The sequence below is a fragment of the Ambystoma mexicanum genome, chromosome 8, assembly GCF_040938575.1.
Source record: "Ambystoma mexicanum isolate Mex_15411 chromosome 8, UKY_AmexF1_1, whole genome shotgun sequence".
Lineage (NCBI taxonomy): Eukaryota > Metazoa > Chordata > Amphibia > Caudata > Ambystomatidae > Ambystoma > Ambystoma mexicanum.
In genome coordinates, this window is record NC_090929.1 from 1,294,070,072 (window position 1) to 1,294,094,927 (window position 24,856).

The window sequence follows — 24,856 nt, forward strand, 5'->3', positions numbered from 1 at the left end:
TTGGTGGACGAGGAAGCAGTGCTAGATCAGCCCCAGCAGCTGCAACTGTACCCTCAGCCGCTGCTGCAGCCGCCTCTAAGCCACTCTGAGGCCTTGACCCACAAGACCCCGGGGGGAGGCAGAAACTCTCAGCATCTGAATGAAAGGCAGGGCATTACTTCAGATGCTTGGGCACTGGAAACAGTAACCCAAGGTTACTGCCTTCCCTTTCAGAAAAGACCTAAGGATCATCCACTGGGATACAACTCTACTAAAAGTCCAGATCTGCTCCTTGTGCAGAAAATCTTGAACCTGCTAGAAAAAGGTGCAATAGAACATGTACCTGTAGTGGAGAAAAACAACGGTTGGTATTCCCCCTACTCTCTCATCCTGAAGAAGGATGGAGGAATGAGACCCATCTTGGTCTTAAGAAGTTTGAACAAATTCCTCAGGAAGGACAAATTCAAGATGGTAACCCTTTCTCAGATCCCTCAGGCTCTCCAACTCAAGACTCATTGGTATCAGTGGACCTTCAGGATGCTTACTTTCATGGTCCAATCCATCTGAAGCACAGGAAGTACCAGAAGTTGGCGTTTGGCGGTTCTCACTATCAGTTTCAAGTTCTGCTATTCAGGCTGACCTCCCCCCTAAGGATTTTCACCAAGCTGATGGCGGTAGTACCAGCAAGTCTCAGGAGAGGATGGATTCACATCTACCCCTACCTGCACGACTGGTTGATCAGAGCTCGTTCACCTGAGCAAGCACAGGAACATCTTAGTATCACCTGCCACTTACATAGTCTGGGCTTCTCCCTCAATTACAAAAAAGTCCCATATGATACCATTCCAAAGACTCCAGTTCATCGGAAGGTCTTGGATACTTCCTCTGGGAAAGCCTCGCCTCCCGAGGTGACAGCTCAACACATTCAGCAGATGGTAACAAGTTTCCAGAATGCCCAACATCTTCGATTTCTTTTCTTTTTTTTTTTTTTTTTTAGGTTGCTCAGTCTCATGGCATCCTGAATTTTCCTGTTGCCAGCGGCCCGATTGACAATGAGATCCCTTCAGTGGGCTCTCAGGACTCAGTTGTCCCAATTTTCAGGGCATATGTCGGATCTTCTGCAAGTTCCGAGCAGAGTTGCTCAAGACCTAACTTGGTGGGCTTGGAAGGAGAACATTCTCAAGGGAGAATCTTTTTGGCAACAAGGCCGGAGATAACAGTTGTAATGGATGCCACACTTGCGGGGTGGGGAGCCCACACTAACAAACTGGCAATCAGCGGTCGTTGCTCTCCATTGGAGTCCAAACTACACATCAACCTTTTGGAGCTGATGGCAATCAGACTAGCGCTGAAGGCCTTTCTGCCCTCTGTACGGGGAAAGAATGTCCTGATAACGACGGACAACACAGTGGCCACTTTCTACTTCAACAAAAGAGGAGGCGTAGGGTCACTATCACTGTGCAGAGAAGCAATACAGCTCTGGTTCTGGGCATTACAAGAAGGAATCTCTCATCAGCAGTTCACCTAGCCAGAGAGCAGAACACGGCGGCGGACACTCTGATCAGTCAGAGCACAGTCTCTCACGAGTGGGAACTAGCTCAGGAAGTCCTTCAAGAGATCTTCACCCTTTGGGGAACCCCTCAAGTGGATCTGTTCGCGACCAAGATCAATCGGAAGTGCGATCAGTATTGCTCAAGGGAATTTCCTCCAAGAGGAGCTCTAGGAGACTCGTTTGTAGTTTTTACCGCATGTGGATTTTTACCGCACGTTCAAGTGCTGGGAGACCTCGTGCTATAGCTCTCGAGCTTTTACTGCGTTTTGCGCTTTTTCAAAGAGATTTATCTCTTTTTTCGGTTTAATCAAGCCTCAAGCTCCACCGTTTCTACTTCCAATCAACGGGGACCCATTTCGGATTTATCTATGCCCCTCAAGGGTGAAGTTTTCGCCGAGTTAGGCTTCTTGGAGGATTCCAGAAGTTTCTGAGGCCTACCTCGCGGACGAGAAGAACATGGCCCAGGAGAAGGGAAGCTTGACTCCCGGCAAACTGTTCAGGATCTGCCCTGGATGCAACCTACAAAATGTGTTCAAGGAGGACGAGCATTCAAAATGCCTTTACTGCCTCCACGAGGACAAAACGCACGTGGAGAAGGACTGTGCGTTTTGCATGAACATGTGGGATCGTACTATGAGGGATCGCTGGACCCGTCTCTCCAACTGGCTGGAAGGCAAGAGCCCAGCAGGTGAGAAGAAGAAGAAGTCTGAGCGGTTTTATAAGTCCTGTGAGGGCGCCCTGGCGACGGGGGCCCAACAGAAGGCAAAGCCTGCGAATCCGTGGGCACCGGGAGCGCCGAACTGTCGGGCTCCTCGGCTGCCAGGCAGGGCACACCTTCACCGACGCCATCAACCGCGAGCCAAAGCTCTGGCTCGGGGAAGAGAAAATGTGAAAACCCGGCTAAGCTTCTGGAGAGGCCCCGGTAGATCTTGAAAGATCAGGCCGAAGGGGAGCGAGGCGGTGACCCGCCCCCTAAGGTGAAGGCCTCAAGCGTGCCCAAGGTGGTGAATGCTTTGATCTCAGCCAAGGCCTCCATTGAGGGCGTCGTTGCGGCACTGGCGAAGCCTGTGGAGGCTATCCCAGTGGAGGCGACCTCGAGGCCCAGAGTTTTCCCTGCCTCCGCGGAGGGAATCCTCTTTTAAGCCCATCGAGAAGACCCCTGTGAAAACCTCGGTGGAAAAAAAGGGGGGGGGGGCGGTAGCCTTGACGAACACAACCTCCGAGAAGGAACTGACCAAGAATTTGGAAGAGGCCCGGTCCCACGGGAGGGATCCCGACGAGGGGGACGACAAGAGCGAGGGTGGCGACGACGAGGTACCCGTGGAGGAGGAACAACCGTTGCTCCCGGCACGCCCGTCACAACCCGAGCCACAAGACAACTCGGCGGCCATTTTGACGGCAATCCAAGCCTTATGCATGGAGATAAGGATGAGACTGCCCCTACCCCCGACGGACGACCCAGCTGAACCGGGTCTGTCGGGAAGCCCTCCAAACAAGAGGAGGAGAATTCATCCGACTACCCTTCAGCCCTCACGGCCTTCTCAGCCTTTGTCTCCCCCCTTGGTCCCGAGGGATGACACGGGAACGTACACGGCCACGACGGGGATGACAGCCGACGGCGGCGACGATGGGACTGACCTCCCTTCTCTGATTCCTCTGGTGTCTCCTCCCAACGAAATTGGCTCCTTCCACGCTATGATTGCCAGGGCATCCGAGCTTTTTCAGCTCTGCCCCGAAGAAAAGAAGGAAGGCTTCCTCTACCAACGGCGCAAGGCCAAGAGGAAGACGGTCCATGCTGTGCCGTTGCTGGATGACATCTGGGACGAGGGACTTGCTCTCCTGAAGAACCTGTCCATGACGCCTGCCAAAAGGGACCAGTACAAGAAGAAGTACCGGGTCCCCGACGGCGCCCCTTTGTGCCTTAGGGCACAACTGACCCCGGATTCGGTCATCTCGGCAGCAGCCAAGAAGAAAGCAGGGGGGGCTTTGGCTTCAACTTCAACCTTCCCACCGGACAGCGAGGGAAAGAAACTAGATGCCATGGGACGAGTCATCTCGTCGGCGGCGACGACGATTAGGGCGGCCAACGCCCTATCAATTGTGGCCCATTATGACAGGGAGTTGTGGTACAAGATCGCCCCTCTGTTGGACTTCCTCCCGGACGACAAGAGGGCAGAGGCCCTGGCGATCCTACAGGAGGGTGAGATGGCCACGCCACAACTGTGGCCACGGACATTGCCGACACCGGTTTCTGCCAGTTGGGCAACGCCATTTGCCTTCGACGGCGGGGATGGCTTAAGGCGACGGATTTCCGCCAAGATTTTGGACATGCCCTTCAATGGGAACAATCTGTTCGGAAAGACAGTGGACACGGAGAAAGCTCGGGCCTTGGGAGTTCTGCAGCAACGGTGGCCACCCTTTCAGAACTCCGGAGGCAAGCAAGGTGCTGCCAAAGGATTCGGCGGTGGCTCCTCGACCTACCGTCAGACGGCCCGCTCCTCGTCGCAAGAAGCCTACAGGGGATGAGGCAAGTCAGGTGGATCTCGCTGTCGTTGCCAGGGAGGCCAAGGCAGCAAGGCTGCTTCCTAGCAAGACTGAACCGGCCATTGCATCGGGCCCCCACCGAAGCACCCCGGTGGGAGGCCGGCTGACGAAGTTTGTCAGCGTGTGGGAGTCCATCTCCACCGACCGTTGGGTGCTGGATGCCCTGGCCCACGGGCACACTCTGGAATTTCTGAAGAAGTGCCCCCAAATTCCTCCCTTGGCCAGGAAGGAAAACCACGTCCCTCAACTGCTGTTAGAGTTAAGGGCGATGCTCAAGAAAGCAGCCATCGAGCTCGTCCCAAAGAGGCTCCGGGGCTCTGGAGTATACTCAAGATACTTCCTCATCAGAAAGAAGACAGGAGGTTGGCATCCCATCCTGGACTTGCGTCGACTAAACAAATACATCAAGGCACAGAAGTTCTGGATGGTCACCCTCCAGCACGTGCTGGGCCAGCTGGAGGAAGGCGACTTCCTATCGTCGTTGGATTTGGAGGATGCGTACTTTCACATCCCCATCCTAAAAGGACACCTAAAGTTTCTCAGGTTCATAGTCCAAGGGCGGCACTACCAGTTCAAGGCCCTCCATTCGGATTGAAGTCGTCTCCCAGGGTGTTCACCAAGTGCCTAGCACCAGTGACGGCGCGGCTGCACCTGCAGGGGATCCACGTCTACCCCTACCTGGACCACTGGCTCATCCGAGCAGGGACAAGGGAACTCGCAGTCGAGCAGAAAGCAAAGACTGTCCGGCTGCTCACGGACCTGGGATTCTCCATCAACTTCCCCAAATCCCACCTGGTTCCGTCAGAGGTCGCGCTGTTTCTTGGAGCCAAGCTCGATACAGTAGCGCAGTTGGCCTCGCCGTTGGAGGAAAGAACGCAGGCAAACCTGGCAAGGTACAGCATCTGCTGGCCACAGACGTGGCCAGAGTGAGGTCCATCAATTCCCTTCTCGGGATGATGTCCTCTTGCATCTATCTGGTGCGCCTGTGCAGGCTTCGGATGCGTCCTCTGCAGTAGTTCCTCGACGCCCGTTGGATGCAAGCGATGGGCAGCTTCGAGGACAAGATCCCACTCAACGAAGTATTTTGCCAAGCAATTCAATGGTGGGGTACCCGCGCGCATCTCGCAGCGGGCACGGACTTTCAGACCCCAGCATGCCAGGTGACGGTGACAACGGATGCCTGCCTGGAGGTTTGGGGAGCGCACACCAGAGATCTTCACGCAAGAGGCCTGTGGCTCCCGGAGGAGAGGCCGCTCCACATCAACATACTGGAGCACCGAGCAGTGTTCTGGGCCCTCAAGTCTTTCCTCCCGTCCCTCAAGGACAAGATGGTGAGGATCTACACCAACAACACCACCACAATGCTCTGCATCCGGAAGCAGGGAGGAACCAGATCCTCAGCCCTGTCCAAGGAAGCCCAGGATCTGTGGCACTGGGCCATTGCCCAGGGGATGTTTCTGGTACCTTTTCATCTAGCAGGGATAAAAAACACCATTGCTGACTCACTCAGCAGGGAGCTGCACTTGTGCCACGAGTGGGAACTACGCCAGGATCAAGTGGATTAACTCTTTCAGCGATGGGGCAAACCCCAAATCGACCTGTTTGCGACAGCGACGAACTCCACGTGCCAGAGGTTCGCCAGCAGGTTCCCCCACCTGAGTAGCATGGGCGATGCTTTCTCGTTCCCCTGGGACGGCCTGTTCCTGTATGCGTTCCCTCCGTTGCCGTTGCTGCTCAGGCTCATCAACCAACTCAACAGGTCCCGGTGCAGGATGATCCTCGTCGCACCGAGGTGGCTGAGACAGATATGGTTCCCGGACCTTCTGGACTTGTCAGCGTCCCCAGCAGTCAAACTGTTGACGGACGCAGATCTTCTCTCCAGAGAAGGAGGCGCCATTCTTCATCACGACCCAGAGTTGCTGAACTTGCAGGCCTGGCTCCTGCAGCACTAGAGTTTGGAGGGTACGATATCCCGGCTGACTGCAGCGAGGTTCTTGCAAAGGCCAGGGCGTCCTCAACTCTCAAGTGCTACGGATACAAGTGGAAGAGGTTCTCTGTCTGTTGCCGTGCACAGAAGTTTAATCCTCTACGGATTACAGCCCCTCGGGTGCTACCGTACTTACAGTCGCTGGCCAAAGCTAGACTAGCTCATGCTTCCATCAAGATACATCTGGCAGCGATTTCCCGGTACACCACAACTGCAGGAGGTTCGTCCCTGTGGTCTCATCGCCTGGTGAAGGAGTTTATGAAAGGACTGTTCCGATCGTTCCTGCCAGTGAAGGCTCCAGCCCCGGCATGGGAGCTCAACGTGGTGCTGACCAGGCTCATGGGCCCACCATTCGAGCCCTTGCATTCGGCTCCATTGCAGTTCCTGTAGTGGAAGACAGCGTTCTTTGTGGCCATCACCTCTGCACGACGCGTGGGAGAGATTCAGGCCCTTTCCTGCAAGCCTCTATACTTGACTTTCCACGAGATGAGGGTGGTGCTGAGGACGCACCCCTCCTTCATGCCCAAGGTGCCGTCGGACTTCCATCTCAACGAGCCCTTGGTGTTACCAGTATTTTTCCCGTCGCCTTCATCGCCGGCCGAGAGGACTTTGCACTCTCTGGATGTAGCTAGAGCGCTGAAGTTCTACGTGGACTGAACAAAGGGTTTTCAGAAGACAAAACAGCTGTTTGTGAACTTTGGACCTGTGAACCAAGGGAAGGCTCTCTCGAAGGCTTCCATTTCCAGATGGCTCTCCGGCTGCATCATGTACTGTCATCGGTTGGCAAACCGACCGTTGCCCGACCGTCCAAGAGCCCATTCGACCAGAGCGATTGCTGCTACCATGGCGTTCTTGTCTGGTGTGCCCCTGCTAGACATCTGCAGGGCTGCTCCTCGGAGGTCGACGCACACCTTCACGAGATTCTACTGCATCGACTGGGATTCCAGGGAGGAGTCCAGAGTCGGCCAGGCAGTGCTGCGCAACCTGTTCGCGTAAGGTGAGCCTGGTGAGGAGGTAAGAGATGCTTAATGTTGAGTTTTATGTAATGCTTAATGTTGAGCTTTGCCACCTCCCTGGTTGTGCATGTGTGTACTGCTATGTATTCTTATATTCATGAGCATGTGAATCCATGCCAGACCCCATGCTGGAGAAGGAACAAGTTACTTACCTGTAACTGTTGTTCTCCAGCATGGGTCTGGCATGGATTCACATGCAAATCCTCCCTCCTTCCTCTCTGAGGCTCTTCACTTGGTCATACTGCCACTTTACGTGCTACCAAATCTGAGGATGGCTGCCAGTGACGGGGCTTAGGGAGAGGGCAGTCATTGGCTGAGGGCAGTATGACCCAGAGACCAGTGATTGGTTACTACTAAGAAAGACCGATCAGAAACTAAACTGATACTGATTTTTTCTTTACCGATGATTCCCAGCCTGACGACGGGGAATATTCATGAGCCTGTGAATCCATGCCAGACCCATGCTGGAGAACAACAGTTACAGGTAAGTAACTTGTTCCTTACTGTCTTTGGGGCCTCCATCTCAGAGCAAGCAGCAGTTCCCAGCCCCCAGAACTACCCATTCCCATCTGTTAGCCTAAAACGTGTAACTTTGTCACAGGACCTATTGAATACCCAAGGACAAAGGCTAATGGGAGCTAGCCGGAGAGTAATAGGAAGGTTGATGATACAAGACATGGGTGCTATATCACCTTTATCCATGATAACAAAGGCAGGGTTGGGTCATACTAGCATGGCAGGCCATCAGAGAGACCTTAGATCAAGCTCCAGGTTGGGTGGGATTACATCATATCCAGACCAGATGGGGAGATGCCTAGAAATTTTTCTAGGCCTGTCTGGCAGGAGAGAAAACTATGGATGTCGATTACACCAGTTGTCCTGGGTGGGATGACCAGACCCAAAAGATTGGTATGGCATATAAAGGTAACTATCCACTTGCCCATTCCAGGCTCGTAAGAACAAGTGGTATCTAACGACAAAGGGCATCTGCCATCCCTTGAGGTGACACAGCCATAGCAACACCAAACTATAGCCTGTGTCTTTTAGGAACAGATTCACCACAATGACAGATGTTTCTGGGATCTACGACCCCCGCTAAGACTGTGACTGCTTTGGCTGGACTTTTCGAACCTTGTTTTCTGGATCAGGACTCTTTGGATTCATGACCAGTGGTACTTCTTGTGCATTGGATACAATGTTGTTTGATATGTCATGATATCTTGTTTTGCTTTAGAGAAAGATTTTCTTTTTTAGGTAAAACCCCAAGTTCCCTAAGAGTTCCCCCAATCCTATCAATTCAATTCACATTATTTGGAACTAGCTGATCCATTAAAGTACATTTCTAATGCATTGTGTCCTCCCATGGATTCCTCATTGTAGATATATTCGTATCCTTCTTTGCAGTCTCAGAAACCGTATCGACAGCAGGGTGGACTGTGCAGCATCATCGTGTATGTCCCTCGATAGTTAACATTTGCGCTTCTGGGCATGAGATTGAAGATAGTATAAATAGCACGCGCCACTCCTATTGCCTCAGTTCTGGTTTTCTGCATGCACAGCATGCTCACATCACGGTTCGACTTACCTCATCGATTCTCTTCGACTAACATGGTTATTCTTTTTGTAATATTTCAAAATGTCTACACCGAAAATAGGCTCTAAGAGATGTATGGAATGTGACTTGAACATTTCGATCACTGATTCACACAGGATTTGTCTCTGGTGCCTTGTCGAAGAACATTAAGTCATTGAATGTAACTCCTGACAATAGATGACCAATAAGGCGTTGAAGGAGAAGTCAAAGCATACCCTAGCTTGGTCAGTTTCCAAGTCTCCATCATCCACACCTTCGAAGAGAAAATCTTCCAAAGGTAGAAGTTCCACGAGGGACAAGTCTCCAGAAAGGCTAAAAAAACACTCTAAGCATTCCAAACGATGAGATCCAGAAGCGATTCCTTTCACTCTTTTTTTCGTCATCACGGAAGAAGTAGAAGAAACAACTTGATTATTGAACTTGATTATTGTTCATCTAAAATCTCCTTGCCCGACAAGCGTCGGGTATATTCTCCCAAACTGACCACCTCAACGGCCGAATGGGAAACGTTAACCTCCAAAGAGCCAAAAAAGCTTGTTGATCCCACTGCATCTTCCAAGACCAGCAGGGAATAGAGTAAGGCTTCGACATTCGCTCCCAAAAGCCAGAGTCTGAAGACCACAGGGATGTTGTCTTAAGTAGCGTTGACAGTGTCGACTACTGAGACAACATCAAAGCCAAACGCTTATGTCACTTCCTCCTCCTAGAATTCGTAGTCGAAGGGTCCTTCGATGTCGATCTCAGAGCCACCTTGCAGCTTCAAACCCTAGTCGAACACAGATTTCTTCAAATCTTTTGGTTCCATTTACGAGGAAGACTCGGAGGCAGAGAACGTCAAACCCTTCAGGTATGAATGTTTTGGAAATCCTAATGTTCCAGAAGACTTGATCCCTGATCAATCCCATCTAGAAGACTTAGCTTAGCTACTTTTCTGAAGCAAGCCAGTGGTCTGGTTAACTCGCTGAGTTTGAATTTGAAACACCAGCTCTCCATTCTCAATCAAATGTGGCCTCTGGAACGATCATGAATAGGATGATTGAATATTTGGGTTGGGGGGCATCCTGCAAATTACATTACTCAAGTTGATCTCAAATACATCTTAGATCAGGGCTTTCCTAAGGAGCTGGTGCTGTCCTTCCATTCAGCACTAAAGAACAAACATTTTGGAAACCCGGTAAAAACCCACTCTGGCTGTGAACAAGGAGTTGGTGAAAAAGTACAGACCTTCTGTGGACCTGGACTTTCTTTCCAGGCACTCACCAGAGAGTTTTGTGGTTCAAGCGTCTACCTCCACTTCAAAGGCCACAGCCTACACAACCATCCCCCTGGATAGGGACCATACAAATGTGACATACCAGTAAAAAGGATATTCTCGGCTGGAAGAGTGGTATTAAAAGTCATTAATGCATCTTGTGCTCTGGCAAAATACTCCTATACATTGTGAATGTAATTTTCCAAGATGCAGAAAACATTCCTGATGGTGAGGTGAGAGATTGGTTCAATAACGTTATTAATGATGGTAAAGAGGCCTCTTGTCAATCCCTTCAGTCACGTCTACATACGTCAGACTGTGTCGGCAGATTATGGGCTCTAGTGCGGTAATCAGGAGATTCGCTTGGCTGCATTAGTCCTGGTTTGCACACGATGTCCAGTCAAGGCTCCTGGATATGCCCTTTGATGGATCCAACCTATTCGGGTTAAAGGCAGACAAAAGTCTAGAAAAGCTACAATTTTCAAAGGCTGCAGCAGAATCCTTGGGGCACCCATCCATCTGCTGCAACAACACCCGCCTCAAAGGAGGTTCACACGTGCCCCCATAGGCTGTGGAGGAAAAACTGCTCAGGCAACAACCTCCTCATTGCCCTCTGCCACAGCCTCAAAACCTCTCTGAGCACTTTGCTCACAGAATCCCGGTGGGAGGCAGGTTAACCCAGCATCTGCAAGAATGGCCTCCTATTACTTCAGATGCATGGGCACTACAGACAGTGGCCCAAGGGTACTGTACTGTCTCCTATTTCTGCAAAGACACTTAGATAGTCCCACAAGTGAGCAATCTCTTTAGGAATCAGATCAGCTCCTTCTACAGGAAATTCTTTCACTGTTGGAGAAAGGTGCAGTGGAGAAGGTACCTGTAGCGGAACAATACCGGAGTTGTTACTCCACCTTTTTTCTGTTTCCCAAGAAAGACAGAGGGCTGCGACCCAGATTGGGCATGAGGCGCTTGAACAAGTTCCATAGGAAAGACAAATTCAAGATGGTCACACTTTTGCAGATTCCCCAGGCCTTTTAGCTCCAGGACTGGATGGTGTTACTCAATCTTGCAGATCCTTACTTTCATGTCCCTATGCATCCCTATGCATCCCAAGCACAGAAATAACCTGAGGTTTGCCATTGGCAGTTCTCACTATCAGTTTTCGAGTACTGCCTTTTGGGCTCACCTCCACCCAGAGGGTCTTCACCAAGTTGATGCTGGTGGTGGCAGCTAATCTAATGAGGGGAAGGATTCACATCTTCCCCTACCTAGACGATTAACTGATCAGAGCTCGATCTCCCAAACAGGCTCTGGAACATCAGAACAGCACCTGCAACAAAGTGAGCTTATCCATCAATGTCCTGAACTCTTCCTCTGGGAGGGTGTTGCCTCCCTAGTTGAGGGCTCAACATAACTTGCAGATGGTAACAAGATTTTAGAATGTCCAATATCTACCAGCATTTGATTTTTGTTAGGTTGCCGGGCCTCACGCTATTCTGCATTTTCATTGTGCCAGAAGCCCATCTAAGGATGAGGTCCCTCAACTTGGGCCTCAAATCCCAATGGTCACAGTTCTCAGGCACGATGACAGGCCTTCTTCGGGTCCTGAGCAAGGTTGCACAAGATCTCCTGTTGTGGACCTGAAAGGAGAATGTGGTGATAGGCAAACCTTTTTTGCAACCTGGCCAGAGATAACTGTAGTCACAGATGCTTCCCTCACGAGATGGGGAGCTCACATTTGCAATCTGACGAGGAGCGGACATTTGTCCCCTTCAGAATCAAGACTACACATAAACCTGTTAGAGCTGAGGATGATCAGACTGACACTGATGGCCTTTTTGCCATCCATCCAGGGCAAGAACGTCCTGGTAATGACAGACAACACAGTGGCCATGCATTACCTCAACAAAAGAGGTGGTGTTAGGTCACTACCACTGTGCAGAGAGGCAATGCAGCTCTGCTTTTGGGCTCTACAGAATGGGATCTCTCTGTCGGCTGTTCACCTAGAAAATATGATGGCGGAAGCTGTGAGCAGACAGAGCATGATTTCTCATGAGTACAAGTTGGCTTAGGAAGTCCTTATAAAGATCTTCACCCTTTGGGTAATCTCTCAAGTAGATCTGTTTGTGTCCAGTGTGAACAGGAAGTGTGACCTGTTCTGCTCCAGGGAGCTCGGAGGGACACCTTTGTAGTGGACTGGCAATATCCACTCCGGTATGCATTCCCACCAGTCCCTGTCATCAGGAGGATGAGGAAGTTTGGGAAATCCATGATCCTGATTGCCCTGGATTGGGCCTGAAGGACATAGTCCCAGACCTTCGAGACATGTCCTTCTGCCCTCAATTCCATCTTCCCCAGAGAAGGGATCTACTCTCACAAGAGGAGGGTGTCTTCTTCATCCAGGAATCATAAAACCTTCATGCCTGGTTTCTGAGATGCTAGGATATGAAGATAGGGACCTTCCGGAAGCCGTGATGTAGGTGTTCCTTTCAGCTAGAAGACGAGCAACAAAAGCACTATACCATCTAGCACACAGAGGGCAGCAGGTGGCTACCATTAAGGGATACTTAGCGACGTCATCCATTTTCAAATGCACGCCAGCACAAGGCTCTTACTTTAAAATGCCTATTTTCATACAATTCTTAAAAAGGATTTACAAATGCACTCCCGTTGGTCCCTTTTCTGGTCCCTTTTCAGGTTACGCCTTGGGATTTGAACCTGGTACTAACCTTTTTAATGGGAGCTCCATTTGAAACTCTTCATTCTTGTCCTCTCGGGTTATTAACCTTGAAACCAAGCTTTTAGTAGCCATCACTTCTGCTTGCAGAATGAGTGAGCTACACGCCTTGTCATGCAAACCACCCTATACTATATTTTCCAAGGAGAAGGTAGTTCTGAGGGTTTGCCCCTTTTTCCTTCCCAAGGTGTTGTCTGAATTTTACTCTGACACAGAAGATGACACTACTAGGTTTGTATCCACCTCCACATCCTTCTAAGGAAGAAGAATGGCTCCACAGACTTGACCCGAAAAGGGCTCTTAGCTTCCACGTTTCCAGAATGGCAAATGTCAGACAAGATGACCAACTATTTATTTGTTACACTGGCCACAATTTAGGTCATGCCATGATCAAACAAACTCTATCACATTGGGTCATCCTATGCATTTCGAAATGCTACTCCATTTCTGGAAAAGATGCCCCTGAAAATCTAAGAGTCCACCAGAGAAGTGGCAACCACTTCAGCTCTATAAAGAGGTGTACAAGTGCCATGCCCAAAATTGGTCCTCACTCCACACTTTTTCAAAGCATTACTTCTTAGACACACTGTAATTGTAATACAGGCAGGGCTGCCACCGGTGTCATTTTTTTTCCGGTGCCCATGACATGGCAATTTCCTGGTCATTATGGCACTGCCAAACCCGGTAATTGCCCATTTGCGGGTGCCAGAAAACAGATGTTCCTCATTCCCATTCGGCCCCATAGGGCTGAATGGGAATGGGGAGGTCGGATTCACCAGCACCATTTATAGCGGTGCCAGTGTATCTGACATGCTGTGCTCGCACATGCCTTTCTGCCCGCCAGGTCCGACCTGTCGGGCAGAAAGGCACCCGGGAGCACAACTCGTAGTTTGCCGGTCCGGGGACTATGGTACCAGCATGCTTACTGGTACCATAGTTCCCGGACCGGCAAACTTATAATGAGGCCCATTGTCTTTTCGCTGTCCACTCCCACCCCTCACTACCACTTTCCTCCTCCACCAACCACTCTCTCCTACCGCCCACCGTGAAACTCTTCTCTCTCCCTTCTGCCTACTACTCACTAACACACTCTATTACTCTCACCTGCTCCCTTTTATCTCTTCACCCTGTACGCTCTCCCAACTGCTACCTCTTAAACTCCACTCAACTGCCATGCACTTGCACATATGCTCACACAAACACAGCTTCAGTCTTTCCTCTTTGTACCTCTTTCTCTCTTTCACACAATAGATCCCTTGTGAAACTCCTCTACAATCGCCTCAGTACTCCACTGCGCCTTTCATTCCCTTCCTGGTTGCTCGGTCCTCCTACACACCTCCTGACCTCACCAAAACACTTTTCATTCTGCCTCTCTTTCACTGGCCTCTGTGTTTCCTATTCCTGTTCTTCCCTGACTGCTCCATTGGCTTTGTGTCTCACCTTACTCTACGGGCCAATGTATAGCTTTACTTTCCCTGAGGTTGAGCCTTTACATGGTGTGACCTTAACAACCCTGCTAATCCCACCCACTTTCTGTACGCAACATTCTGCTCAGTCTCTGCTTGCTCAGTTCACAGATCATTTGGCGTTCTGCTGCCTGGGAGCTGCAGTAAGTTGTGCTGCTTCTGGTTTATCTAGAGTTGCAGGCGCTGCAGATTCAGCCTTGATATCTGGGTCAGTGGCTTCATTCCACCCTTCACGGGTTGTTTCTGTCATCACATTGGATGGTGGTGCTTGTGGTCCTGAAATAAAACAAATTCTGGCCACAATCAAGGGTGTACAGCTTTGGGTGATTGACAGTGGTACCAAGATCAACACCCAGGGCACATAGAGGCGGTTTAGGGAGTGGACGCTCTCAGCTCCCTCACCCCACTTCTGGGGCTGGATTGTCTCTGGCCCTAGTAGGCCTCCTACCAAAGGCCGGGAGCAGTCCCAGTTACCCCATGACAGGGAGAAGACCCTGACCCTGTCACCTAGAGAAATCTGACTTTAAATTGCAAAAATGATGCAGAAAACTATTTGTAAAGTGGTCTTTTGTTATCACTGAAGCATTTTAAAGATGCTGAACATCTCATATTAAAGGTGGAGCTGAGTTTTCCTCCACTCTTCATTTCACCCAAAGAGACAACAATAAATTAAGTCTTTTTTATGCGTTTGAATTCTCCTTAAACTGCAAGTAGGTCTTAAAGTTACAGTGGATATATACATTCTATTACAATGAGGCAGATTACACTCCTCTGCCTGGACTTGCAGTGCAGGGGGTGTTTGAAGAAATCCCTCATATACCTGATGTTGGCCCAGCATCGTGCCCCAGGGGTTGTAGCTCCCAGGCCAGTGGCCACCCCACCTTCTACACCTGAACAATGCCAGTGGATCTCATCACAGGGGGTCCACTTATCTTTTTCATCACTCTGTTGCAGGTCTGTTAGTGCTGCACTTACCTAACTCGAGGGGGCACCCTCACATGTTTCCCTCCCTGCTTCAGAACAGGAAGTTTAAATCCATCAATTTAATGGCCAGTCAGATCTTTGCAAATAGGTCACTGGACCGTGTGGTCAGTTATTCCCTTGTGACTGGGGATATACGAGTTTCCCTTGTGCAGGTAGTAGAGAAGTCCCTTGCCTGTCCCCGGAGAGTAGTGAGGCAATGAAGGAGGTGGGGACTGATGGACTTGATTAATCCAACAACATTATAGGAGCGTGCCTTGACACTGTTAATCTGGTGGAAAGGCGAATGGTGACGTCAGCTGACATGAGATGGCATGGTTTGCTTCGGTTATTTTCCAAATGCCCTTGAAAATATCATGTACATGTTTTTACAAGAGTTGAGCTCTTTGGCGACATGGAGGCTCATACCTTTGAAAAGTGTTAAAAATTGAAGCAGAGACCCAAGTCCCTGAGTTTTTTCGGCTACAGTCAAACTGTTTGTTAAAGACGCAGCAGGACTTGCCAGTGCCAGCAACCATGTGGAATGGGGGCCCTTCTGATGGGTCAGAAAGCCCAGTAGTTGACTTCTCTGGGGGCAGGTCCCCAGGGAAAGTGAATTTATTGTGTCCTTTCTGCATTCTACATCAGTAAGCAGCTTTGTCAGGAGTAAAAGAGCAGTGTGTAATGTATATTTTGGAAATAGATTAGTCTTGCTTTTTGATGTTCCCTCCAGATTGCTTACAGTCCCAGCGAAAACGGGAGGCGTATCTAGAGGAGCTGCTCTTGGAGGTAGATTCAACAGCCCTCAAAGGGGTCATAGAAGGTGGTGCCTATCAGGAAGAAAAATGCCTATCAGGATATTTTCTAATTCTGAGGCGGGATCCAGGGAATTTGGGGCGGATTTTTGATTCCAGCGCCCTGAAAATAATGTATGCAAAAGGAGAAGTTTAAGAAAGTAACATTGTCCCAAGTCCTAGAGACAAGTTTCGAGGGTGATTGTTTGGTGTCTACAGACCACCAGAAAGTGTATTTTCACGTGTCAATATTGCCAGCTCACACAAGGCACCTTCGATTAGTGGTTACCAGCTGCCATTGACCATGGAAAGTGCTGCCCTCCGGCTTAACATCTACGCCATGGTTCTTCACCCAAGTGATCACCGCCCACTTGTGTCTGGCAGGTGTGAAGTTGTACCCTACCTTAATGACTGGTTGGTGAAGTCATCAAATCAGGTGGGGGTTCTGGGGTCATATCAGCAGATTACGTTGCTGATTCGCAGGCTGGATTTTCATTGAACCTGAAGAAATCTATGCAGTTTAAATTTATCACAGCACTTTAGGACGCAATCCAGATGGAAGCTTTCCCATGGACAGATTGTTTTTAGTCGATCAGGAACACGTTGGGCAGCTTCAAGCCAGGGGTCTCAAACGCAGCCCTGATATTCCCAAAATGACTGACAGTGAGCTGTGTATATTTCATGTGTTAGACTAGTCATGAAGTGAATACAGTGGTTTGACTTTTCATGGACCTTTTTTTTCTCACATTCTCCGAATTTTAGCCGGACAGGATGAAATTGGTTGCACAGTATAACTAGGTGCTTTGACAATTACAGTGGTTCGACCCCTATGTATTTTGTATACTGGCCTTTGGCCCATGAACCACTGTTTCGGGTATCTCCCCCATTGCTTTCCTTTTTAGTGAGCACCACTCTGCAATAAGAGCTGAGCTGGGGAACTGGGAGCAGATCCTTTTGGCGTGGGAGCCAATTGGCCTACCAGGAGCAAGTCGTTACGAATGCCTCTGTGAGGGGTTGGGTTCTCCACCCCAGTCATCTGGAAGTAAGGAAAAGGTGGTCCTAGAGAGCAGTGAAGTTGCATATCAGATTGCTAAAGCTGAGGACTGTGCTTGCTTTGGAGGCTTTTCATTTGCAGATGCAGGACAAAATAGTAATCGTTTTTATGAACAATATGACTGTGTTGCATTGCCATCCAAACCAATTTTCGAAAATATTGTTGCATCTCCCATTTCTGAAAAAGGGCTCAGTGTTAGCAAAAAATCTTGATTATCGAAGCAAACTCTTTTGCCACATTTCCCTGAAAGCTTTGGTTTTTTGGGGGTCAATGAAAAGCCTCATGCAGAAGACACGTTGTAAGTGGGTCATTTTCCAAATAGAACTGTTCAAATTCGGATCTGGCCGAACTTTATTTTTGCTGAGTTTGGAGAAGTTCCATTGAGCAGAACAAGTTTAAGTAACATGTTTTCACATTGTGCAAAATGCCATGTAAACTTAACGATGTTGTTGCTTCTGAGCCACCATAATATATACACATAGTGAAAGGTTGATGCATTTAAGCTAAATCAATAAAATATATATATATATATATAGACGTATATTTATGCCCCACCGGCACTGTTGATCAATATTATAAGCACATATGTTTGCCACGTTTTTTTTGTATTTGAATTTCTTTTGCCATTTTAAAACATTGCACACTCCGAACGTACTGAAAGAATAAAATGCATCGTGGTTTTTGCCCAGCTATGCAGGGGAAGCTGGAAACATGGAGCTTGTAATGAAAGCAGCTAAGCACTTCTGGAATGCTTGCCTGTCTTTTCTAAATTCCCCGGCTGAAAGAAAGGATCTGCAAGAGTCTACAATGTGTATTCTTAAAGCTTTTAAGAATGCTGAATCAAAAAATAAGCAGGTACTATTTTTGTTATCACATTTACATTCAACCTTTATCCAGTTTCTCCGTAACAATTGTTTGATTTTGAAAATGAATTATTTTATTTATTTAATGCACGATATAAAAATTTACTTTCGCCTCCATGTAAAAAAAATCTCAAGTCATATACAATAACAGCAATTCATTAGGGCCATTCATGACAATAGCACCTACAACATTAATTTACATATACTTTATATCCTCATCATGATCAACTACCCAAAAAAGGGTTAATTACTTTTTTTTGTGCATCAAATGTTGCATGTCGTCCTACTATGTTTTTAAGTTATTTTTCTAGGGAACTTTTACTCTCCATCCAAGATGAAGTAACTGCAATGTTTAAACCAAGCTGTTTTCCATTAACTCAGCGAGCCCAGAATTTTTAGCACTTGATAATATTCCCGAGAATACCCATTTCCCAAATATAATAATTCTTTTTGCCATCAAATTTGGACATGTAATAAGTAAATGCTGCAGTATTTCGTCTTCGGAAGAATTACTACACAATTGACAGAAGTGAGCTTCTGTAGAAATGTGTAATCTTGGGGCCATACGGGCAAGTGTTTCTAGCAGATTGTGTTTGTATTTCACAAACAGACGCCTGCGAGCTCTGTCGAGAAATGTTCCTTACACGGTAATCCTAGCCCGTAAATCGGAATTAATTTGATATACTGTTGCAACGTTTGGAGCTTTAATAGTTTCTATTTGCCGGTGGGTAGCCATTACCTAATGCCAAATTCTGGTCATTAGCAGAGATGAGGGAAGATGTACCGGGCGTGTACGCTGGCTTTTGCCCTGCACATATGCACTCCTCTGTGCGAAATGAGTAAACGCTGCACACCATGTTTTCATGGTAGGCAGTGTTTACAATTACAATTAAATGCTGCAAGGCCATTCACGCATGATAGACCACATTTAACTGTTATTATAAATGCTGCCCACCATGCCATCATGGTAGGCAGTGTTTGATTGTAAACACCTGAAAATGCATACCAGCACAAATGCTGGGGCATTTGTACGGCAGAGAAGAAGAAAGATGGCAGAAACGAAAGTTGCAGGGGGCGCTGTTGAGCAGCCTGCAAAATGGCTGCCTAGCTAGGACGCTCTGTGTGCCACCGACTGCATTCCGGCAACAACGGCGAGTTTCCCTGCTTGCTGAGCCCCGCTATTCCTTGTATGTGTTCCTAGAACAGCAGGGCATAGTCATCCCGATTTTCGGAATTAACTGTAGTCCGGTGACCGAGATTCAGCCACCTTCACCTGTGGGCCACGGCGCCGGCGGGAACCCTGCCTGCTGAACTGCCCTGCGCTGCGTGGCCCCGGACCTGGCACTGAGCCTCGTAGCTGGTCTTGAAGCAAGCGCCCGCGGTGAGACCGCTGCAGCAGCTCTCGCCTGCAGAGAGTGCCGGCACGAAGCCATCCAGTGATCCCTAGAGCTGGGCTCCACACATCATCCGGGAGCAGTGAGCCTGAGCGGGAGGACCCTGCTGTGATGTACCGCAGGGGGCATTTGGTGGCCTGACCCCTGCAGCTGACCTGAACTCATCAGCCTGGAGCCCCGACAGCCGCAGCCGAACATCTTACCTCAAGTAAGTGCGCTAATACAGCGGGAGGGGGTGGCGCTGCTGCTGGGCACCGTGCGGGTCACGGCTGGCCGGCCGTGCCTGCACCTCCCTAGACACAGATACAGCGTGAGGTGGGCGTGCCCCGGTCCCTGGAGCGCACAAGGCAGCTGCCATCCACTCCTGTTCCGCGGCCGTGGGTGAGACACGGCACCCCCGCTCCTCCTCCATCCTTGACCAACACAGCTAGCCTCTGGGGTTTAACTTTGGGCCCCGGCTGCCAGCGGCACTACGGCTGCTGGCGCTGCCCAAATGGCCCATACCACTGCCATAAACGCGTGCTACTTGACGAGGCTTGAGTGCTAATCACACAGGGCCTGTCCTGGCCCACACAACTGGAGCCCCTGCCATCAAAAGACTTGGCTTGGCACTGCGCTGCGCCTCATTCTGCCTCTGCCCTACATCACAACAGGGGCACAATACACTGGCACACAGCAGATACCCGGATTACGCCTACATCTTATTGCCCACACACCTGCTCCTTTGGCGGACTGCCTAAATACCCATGGTGCGCCAGTATACCTAATCACTGCTCCTCAACTGCAAGACTGTGGCCCAGCAAGCGTTCAATTACCACGTGACCCCATATCTGGCTTCATCATCTGGAGCGCTGTGATTTGCACAGACATCATAGCCCGCTCTTGGTCCTGCTGCAATACCGTACTCTGTCTGCCTTGGCTGTCCCGATCCCAGCGGCAAATCTCAAGGGAAGCAGCAGGGTCCTCCTGGTGGCTGAACACAGGAGATCCTCATTCATTCAGTCTCTCTGGTACGACATTGCCTCATGAGCGCTGCAATCATCCATACAACTGATACCACGCCATCTCGTCACCTGGTCCACGGCACAAGTGATGAGGAGGCTTGTACCCCTAGGTGCACACGCGACAATTGACCGTTGCAGCCTACATAACCATCCACTTCCACGATGTCCAAAAGATCTCGTGGGGCCAACAAGGTCTGAGCCATGGACAAGTTCACCAAGGTGACGCCAGGCCTGAGCAAGGGGTCTCTTCCACGAGCCAGGAAGACATGGACCTACCACCCGATCCCCCTCAACCTGACTTAACGGTGATGATGGAGTCCATGGCTAAGAACTTTGCATCCTTCCATGATAAGCTGGATGACATAAATGTGAATTTTGCTTTGCTAAGAACCAAGCTAGACCAGCATGGGGCTAGGATAACTGAGGCGGAAACCGGAATTAGGGCCAAAGAGGATGGGGTCCACGCCCTACAAAACAGTCATGGAACTAGTGCGCAACATGAAGCATGTCAAGGCCAAGTGCGATGACTTAGAGTCTAGATCACACAGGAACAACATCGAAATCGTGGGCGTTCCTGAATCTGCATTCAAGGGGCAGATGGAACTTGCAGTCGAAAATCTCCACAAGGACCTACTTGATAACCCTCAACTCTCCCAGTTCTTTGCAGTTGAGCGTGCACACCGCGCACTAGCTCCCCGCCCCAAACCGGGCGACTCCCCTAGACCAATAACTGCGAAGATCTTAAGCTACAGAGATAGGGATCACATACTATGACTGGCACACGAAAAAAGGGGAGCTAAGGCTAGACTCGCAAATCAGAATCTTCCTGGACTTCTCCACAGGGGTCCAGATGGAGCGCCGACAATTCAGTGGAGTGAAGAAAATGCTCAAAGAAAAGAAAATCGAATACGCAATGCTCTTTCCGGCCCGCCTGAAATGTACCCACCCCAGCAAACTCTACTTCTTTACGGTCCCAGATGAAGCAGTGAAATTCATAGATGCCCAGATCCCGCTTGGGGATCCAGCGGACGACCTAATGGACAATGACTGAGGCTGATGACACTTGCCACTTGAAGCGGGGCCTCCCAGGTGAGGCTTAGTTTACCATCCCATGGCTCTCCCTTCCCCTTGTTTCGTATCATTGTGCGCTAGCTGAGCCCTCAAGATACTATCCTTAGGCCATCCTCACCTGAGGCAAGAGACTTACTATCACCATTACATGCATCAAAGTGGTGCCTCTGCCTACCCTGTTCACCCGCACGCCCCAACACTTTGTAAGTGACTTCAATCCAGCACTCCAACTAAGCCAATGCCTAGTATGGGATGCCCAATGGAAGCCCTTATTTATATATTTTTGGGTCAAAAGTTCTTTAAATCTGGATGATGAACCTTTATATAACGCCCCTCTCTTTGATTTCCCCCTGACCTCACTGAGCCAAGAAATAGGTTTGTTTTGCAAATTAAAAGGTTTATTTGAAGAATTGAACAATATATATCACACATTTATGAATATAATAATATCTGAATAGCACACTTATGAATATGTACAGTGAGCAGAACTGGGTAATATTACAATATCAACAATCTCTTTAATCAGTTAGGAGTAGGAATAGAAAGGATAAGGTAGCAGAGAATACTTTGTATGATTCAAGGAAATGCAATGATGGGAAAGAATGCAACACAGAAATAAACTTGATAGGATTTCAATGAAAAAACAATATAATCACTTTTTCCCCCTGTTACTACTCACTCCCCCCCACTATGCAATATGAAGAGATGGAAATGAGAGCACACAGGTTTCAGGAATACAATCAATAATGCAGTTCAATCCCAGTTCCCCCAGCAAGCTTAGAGAACAGGTATGATTTTAAAACAGGTCAATCACTTTTAAATGTGGTTTGCAATGAATGGGAAAAATGCTAAAAATGACTTTAATTCACTTAATGGGATTCAGCACTAGTGAGAGTTACTTTGGATTGGTTCAGGTCAACACTAGCAATGATTCATGAATGACTATCAGATTGAAAACGAGTTTCAGCAGTTGAAAACAAGAAACACCTATTCTGACATGTGTTGAAATTGAGCTAAATTGCAATGCGCGGCAATTTTTCTGCGTGCGTGAAACGCGAGTACGGAAAAACTATAAGACGCAAGAGGCACCCAACACTGGTCCGACCAGCATATCCTTGACACCTTCACGGAATTCTATGCTGCCTTATATGCGCCCCAGCAGGAGCACACCGCCCAGTACATAAATGATCTACTTGACCATATCCCCATGACCTACATCTCCCGAACCACAAGAGAGCAACTGGATGCCTTGATCTCTCTTGATGAGGTAGTCAAGGCCATCTCAGACCTCCCGAAGGGCAAGGCCCCTGGACCGGATGGGCTCACTTAATTCTACAAGGAACATGTGGCCATTTTGGCACTGAAATTACATGGAGTTTGGGCTGAGTCATTCCGTCTGGCCACCCTCCCCCAATCCCTACGGGAAGCTCTCATAACTTTTCTTCCCAAGGCGGGTAAACCTTGTGATGAATGTGGATCCTTCAGGCCCCTATCACTTATACATACAGATCCCAAAATATTTTCTAAGGTAATAGCAAGCAGATTCCTCCCAATAATGTCACACCTGGTCCACCCAGACCAAAGCCGCTTCGATCCCGGTCGCTCAACAGCCCTCAATATCCGCTGGCTCTTTAATGTAATGTCCAGGATTGATCAAAAAGCCAATGCGGTTGCGGTTACACTACATGCTCAGAAGGCATTTGACATGGTGTCCTGGCAATATATGTGGGCAGTATTGGAGAAAATGGGGATTGGACCAAGCATGATATCATACATTAAACTACTATACACAGATCCTGTAGCTAAAGTCCTGGTCAACTCCCTAACGTCTTCACCCTTCACGCTCCACAGGGGCACTCGGCAGAGCTGTCCATTTTCCCCTATTCTATTTGCACTAGTCATTGAGCCCATGGCTGATAATGTCAGAGATCGACACACTCGCAAGGGCATACGACTGCAGGACACACCGGAAATAATATCACTATACGTGGATGATGTACTCCTCTACATCAGAGACCCGTCTACACATCTAGACCCTATTATCTGCGACATAACAAAAATAGGCACATTCTCAGGCTTCACCATCAACTACTCCAAATCGGAGATATTCCCACTCACTGCGGCGACCCAACAGCCGACATGCGAATTCCCTCTCCGTTGGTCCCCAGGCGGCATCAAATATCTGGGGGTTCAGGTATCATTATCTAGATTCTCCTTACTGGCTGACAACTACACTGCTACAGTGTTAGGGATAATTCTCATATATGGCTGATTTCCCTTACCTAATGAGTCCCTCAGCAGCTTTGCTGGATTTCTAGGCTTTATTGTTTTCACCTGGTAAGAGTGTGAGCCTTTTTCACACTCTTACATGTGTTTTGCTGTGTGCGTTTTCACTTTTTGTGTGATCTTGGGCACTGAAGCCTCACCTACTCGATGGCCTCATGTTTTTCATGTGTGTTACACAGCCCTTCAGTGCAGTGACAAAGGGTTGTCTTTGAGACTTCCCCCTGACTCCATTTTCTGGGACTGTCTACTGTCTCCCAGAAAAGGTAAAGTTGCCATTAACTTTATTTTAGTCACTTTAAACCACAGACCCAATACACCCCATCTTACATGGAGTATTGGAAAGGGTTAATTCTTATCCCTTTTTGTCTGTGTCTCTTGGAGCATTGTTTCGCTCCCTTTACACTAAGACTTGGCTGGTGGCAGTGATAACTACCCTATTTTTTATACCGCGGTTATCCTAGATAACCATGGTATTTTTTTAGGCTATTATATTAGCCTCAAACATAAACCTGCTGGACCATATATATTTTATTACAGGTCCGGCTGGGTTTATTTGCCATTTCTTTTTGTAAATGTCTTTCTCATGTTTTACTCTGCGCGCCAAACCAGGTTTGGTCCATTTGTTCTCTGTCTTTTCGCGGGCTTCTGCACAGAAGCCTTCCTTAAGGCGCCTGAAAGTCTGGGTAGGCAGGATGTGAGGGAGAGGTTTTAGGACCCCTGCCATGGGTTCCCTTGGGAACCCAAGTCGCACTCCTGTTTAATGGGCTGGGTGACTGTCCTTGCCAGGACAGCCACCCTGCTGTCTGATTGACAGCCAGGCTGTATGAATGGGGGAAAACTGCATAAAAAGCAGGTCTCTGGCACTGGAAAGGCAGAGTCACCACTGGAACAAAAGAACCAACGAGAAGCTGATGGAAGAGGACCCCTACAATGACTGAAACGCCCGGTGAAGCCCTGCTGCATGTCCGAATGTTCAGAATCTGATGACAGAGAAGATCCTCCAGGAAACTTCTTCCCTTGAGCTGGTGGGACCAACCAGTTTGCCCAAACTGCAAGCCAGGACCCCTCCTCTGGTCGAATTCACTGTACAGAGCTACAGTGGGCCAGATAGCCAGGAAGGTCGGACCCTGCTTGGGTTTTAAGGAGTGCACCTTTTATTCATTGCTTTGCTCTGCTTCTGGTTTCTTCCCTGGGTACTGCAGGACCCTCCAGTCTTCCTACTTCTTGTCAGTCCGACATTCGCTTCAGGAACCGTGAGCCGCAGGAACTACCAGGAACGTCTGCCTCAGCTACAGCTTCCTTT

The 24,856-nt window shown here is 49.0% G+C and overlaps 1 protein-coding gene across 3 annotated transcripts in view; it reads left to right on the forward strand.

Moving 5' to 3' along the window:
- The window catches only part of CFAP46 (cilia and flagella associated protein 46), a 2,698,259-nt gene that overhangs the window by 1,035,107 nt on the left and 1,638,296 nt on the right, over nt 1-24,856 (forward strand). For all 3 annotated transcript variants that reach the window (XM_069611407.1, XM_069611408.1, XM_069611409.1), the window contains exon 25: nt 17,625-17,790. In XM_069611407.1, the coding sequence (XP_069467508.1) occupies nt 17,625-17,790 (166 nt within the window). The remainder of the gene's footprint in view (nt 1-17,624; nt 17,791-24,856) is intronic.